General features: G+C 43.7%; 1 protein-coding gene across 1 annotated transcript; it reads right to left on the reverse strand.

Annotated features, from left to right (window-relative positions):
* Nucleotides 1-471: 471 nt before the first annotated feature.
* On the reverse strand, nucleotides 472-3,547 carry ccka (cholecystokinin a). The gene is given in 3 exon segments (NM_001124345.1): nucleotides 472-769; nucleotides 2,128-2,388; nucleotides 3,463-3,547. Coding segments are annotated over 2 exon segments (399 nt in total). The 5' UTR covers nucleotides 2,387-2,388; nucleotides 3,463-3,547; the 3' UTR covers nucleotides 472-629.
* Between the last annotated feature and the right edge of the window lie 826 nt (nucleotides 3,548-4,373).

The following is a 4,373-nucleotide window of genomic DNA, read 5'->3' on the forward strand; positions in this document are numbered from 1 at the left end:
TTGCTCAGGGAGGTATCACTTTCAGACCTAAATTCTGTGTGCTGCTAATACACCCACTGTAGTCTCTGATGGTCTAACCTCCCTGTACCTTCTACATTAAGAGGAGGATCTTGCTGTATGTTGCTGCATCTCTGTGGCTCAGTGATGACTAGAGCTGTGAACAATGTGTGGCAACTGTGGTCCAGCATAATAGGGGAGCAAATATGAGTCAGATGAGCCGTTGTGTAACATTATTTGTAAATGACAAATGGAGCAAGCCATGAGCCCACTAAACACACTAGACTGCATGGCACTTAGGAATACAATGAGCCCAAGGCCTTAGTGTTTGGAAACACTATGGAGAAGGACGTTATATTATGCAGACTTGGTTGATTCTACTACAAAATCTGTCTGGTTAGGTATCTGTGTGTTTTAAGGACATCGGACTGTGTATAGGGTACATGTAAGAAAAGCATCAAACTTTTTTGTTTTCTTCAAAAATCTGTATACGTACTGTATATATATATTGCTTCATATCAGTTTTACAAACACATTTACATCAAATACATCATAATAAATATAGCTTTTGGGGACAATGATTTTTTTGTTTTCTGATAATCGAGATGGATTTAGTGGTGGTGCGTCTGTTTCTATGAGGAGTACTCCTCGTACTCCTCTGCACTGCGGCGTCCGAAGTCCATCCAGCCCAGGTAGTCTCTGTCCTTTATCTTGTGGCTGGGACCCGGACCGCTGGCTCTGCTGCTCAGGGACGAGCTCCTCTGCAATGATCCTGGAACCAGGGAATTTGAGGGGTTACTTTTCTCCAGCACAATCCTTCAGCTTTTTACCAAAGAAATGGAGCTTGTGCATTGTTTGAATCCCAGATTGCCCTTTTAAATACTACATTATATTCTAATGCATATGGATATAAAATATCTGTCTCTGTCTGGCACAGAGACAGATGTCACATAGCATCTATACTGTAACAGGCACTGGAGTCTCCTGTTGGTATAACCGTATTCATTTGATTGTATCATTAAATGAAAGAACATAATATAATTATTCCTAGAAAGCATCCTGTCCTTATGACTGTTTGGGATCAGGGTAACACCACTCCTTTATGTTGGATCATAACATGTTTCTTAATCATTTTCTGTTCCAGGGATCAGGGAAGACCTATTGGATTAAAACAAATGAACACTTGTTAATGACTAAATCAGTGTTGGCTAGCTATCTGATGGAACCATTCAGCAACATCCGCTCAGCATCATCCCAGGGATGATTATGAATCCACTTACATAGAGGACCATGCTTAAAATACATTATGAATCCATCCGTCATTATGAATCCACTGGAGACACTGACTGTTTCATTCTTTGGCATGTACTTCTGTGTGTAAATATTCATTATTATGTGTGTAGATGTTCTGGCCCTCTTCAGAGGAGTTAAGGATATCTACAAACCGCACTAACCTACACAACGTTTGTAGAGTTCCTTTTAAAATGGCAAAATATAGCCATTTATTTGATTGTTTATAAAAGTCAAGTCCAGTTTGAGCAGGGCCAGATGACAGCAGCATGACACAGCCATGACTGGATTGTGACACCCAGAGAGATTAATGATGACAGAGGAGAGAGAGGAAGGATGGAGGGAGGCTTTCTTTCTCTAACAATCTCATATTTCTTAATCTCTCTGTTACGTGATGAAAACCACTGGAGGGAAGGCCTCCTCTGTCTGGATAATTCCCACAATCAACTTTCTCCTCCATGGCTGTCTCTCGTACTGTGAGACTTCTCTTCCTTCTCAGAGGAAAAGTGCTTTAACTATAGAGATGGGAAAGCTATCAGAGTGGAGATGATGCCAATCCAAAACTCATACAAGGTCACTGTGCTGAGTCCCAAATGGTACCCTATTCCCTAAATAGTACACTACTTTTGATCAGAGCGCTATGTGCCCTGGTCAAAGTAGTGCACTACATAGAGAATACGGTGACTTAATACATGACTTAATATAATTGGTGACTTAGTTCATGAGTGAGGGATACTAGGATTGTGATAACATACAACCCTAGAATATGATATTTAGGAACAAACCTTTAACATTGGTCTATTTTACTTGAACAAACATTTAACAGATGCCATGGCTTACCTTTCCTGGATATCAATCTTGCCAGTAGTTCGCGCAGGCTGGTGCGGGGGTCCTCTGCCTCGTCCTCTGCCGGTTTGGAGAAGGGGATGAGCTGGCCACTGGAGGGTGCTGAGCGGGTGTGGCGTGTGTGTTGGGGAGACATAACGCTGTCGAGCTGGGGGGGCTCAGGCTTGTCCTCATCCTGCGAGTGCGACGGGCGCCCCAAACTGCTGCCAGAGAACGCAGCCAGCAGTACACATACACAGATGCCTGCATTCATTGCTGACGGAGGGGGCACAGAGAGAGGGAGGGGGCACAGAGAGAGAGAGGGAGTAGGCACAGAGAGAGGGAGGGGGCACAGAGAGAGAGAGGGAGGGGGCACAGAGAGAGGGAGGGGCACAGAGAGAGAGAGGGAGGGGGCACAGAGAGAGAGAGAGAGAGAGATGGACAGAACATCAGAAAAGATTAGCATCAAAAGAGAACATGAATTAACATCTCTGCATAGATCTGTATTACATTTGAGTCTTTAAAAAAATACGTTTTACAAGGAATACCATGATTGTTTTTCTTGTGACACAACTGAAACCTTTTTGTTGCATTATGCAGCACAGGGGTAGAAGGCAATTAGCCAAAACAATACATTTTGTTAAAACAAAATTAAAGTGCCCTTTCCCACCCAATATGAATTGACCAGTCATATAAGTTGTAGGGAAGTAATACTGATGGATGAGTCTTTCCTGTTGAAATATAATCCTGGAGGAAAGAAACAACGCAATTAGGCAGCGATCCATGTTATCGGCTTCTTCAGCTTCCAGTCAGGAGAATTTACTTTTCTACCATAAGACGCCTCAGAGGCAGAAAAAACAGACTCTTCTCTGTTTAAAGAGCCATTGAAAATTACTCTCCCGGGTGAAGATGTCTTCATACCACCAATGGACTAGTGAATAATTCATGTAGATTCAACAAACAAGAACTGTCTGGGTTGTATAGAATTAAAACAAATATAGAAGGACAGCATTCCAAAGGAAGGTTTATTCAGGCAGCAATAATACATCAGATATTGAACAGGAGTCAGGACACACCATCATTTCTCAAACTAGCTACAGTGAATGAATGTCGATACATTAATTCCAGACAGATTTCATATGAAAAACACAATTACGTCCTCACATAATTGACTGGAACCCAGTTGGATTATTGACCTGAACTTAAACCCTGTACTTCAATTGTAGAGAACCCATTGTGCAAGGAATTAGTCCCATGCTCCAAGTGTTCATTAAGCTTCTTTACTGATAACCACAGCGACCTCACAGCAGAAAAATTAGAAAAAGAAATAGCCACACAAAGTTCAATTACCTTCAGTCAGTCCACACAGGCTGGGCTCAACAGTCTGATAACAGTAGAGGAGAGGAGTGTACAGTAGAGGGAGTACAGCTGGAACAGACAGCGGGACACTTCTCCTGAAGGTGCAGGACTGACCCTTATATACCCGGAGTGGGAGGGCCGGTCCCTGGAGCGGAGCGTTTGCATCCTGTCGTGTATTTGCTCATCGCTGACGCAGTAACGGGATAGACGCACTCTCCGCCTCCTTCAGAGAGGGACAGGGCACCACCCTGGACCCACTACACTCCCCACGCTCCTCTCTCCTCTCCTCTGATGCTGACGCACTAGGGAACAAGAGGGGGAGAGGGTCAAAGATCATAACAACCACTCCCCACACCCCCCTCCCCCAAAAACAAGGTCGTATTCATTAGGACACTTTTTTTTATATTGGGTGTGTTCAGGTATAATCACTCATAGTTTCAGTCCATTTTCTTCCGTTTGGTTCCTAATGAATATGACCCAGAAGTAAGCCCCTCTCCTAGACCCCAGTCAGCAGCCTCACCACCCCCCACCCCATCAGCCTCCGTCTCCAGACAGTGATAGGCTAATCCTTCTCCCTCATTAGAGAGACTGCTGCCTGATTAATATGGGGATGCACATCTGGTTGTGTGCCTGGGAATGAAACACAAGGCACGATCTCTTAAAGGTCTTTTAAAGTTGTCTAACTGAAGGACATGGAGATTATGTTTTTTCAGGATTACGTTCATACCACAGGAGGTTGGTAGCACCTTCATTGGGGAGGAAGTGGTAATGGTTGGAGTGGAATAAGTGGAATGTTTTCAAATACATCAGACACATGATCTCCCATGTATTTAATACCGCTCCATGTTCTGGACATTATTATGAGCCATCCTCCCCTCATCAGCCTCCTGTGATTCATACAC

The sequence above is a fragment of the Oncorhynchus mykiss genome, chromosome 2, assembly GCF_013265735.2.
Source record: "Oncorhynchus mykiss isolate Arlee chromosome 2, USDA_OmykA_1.1, whole genome shotgun sequence".
Classification (NCBI taxonomy): domain Eukaryota; kingdom Metazoa; phylum Chordata; class Actinopteri; order Salmoniformes; family Salmonidae; genus Oncorhynchus; species Oncorhynchus mykiss.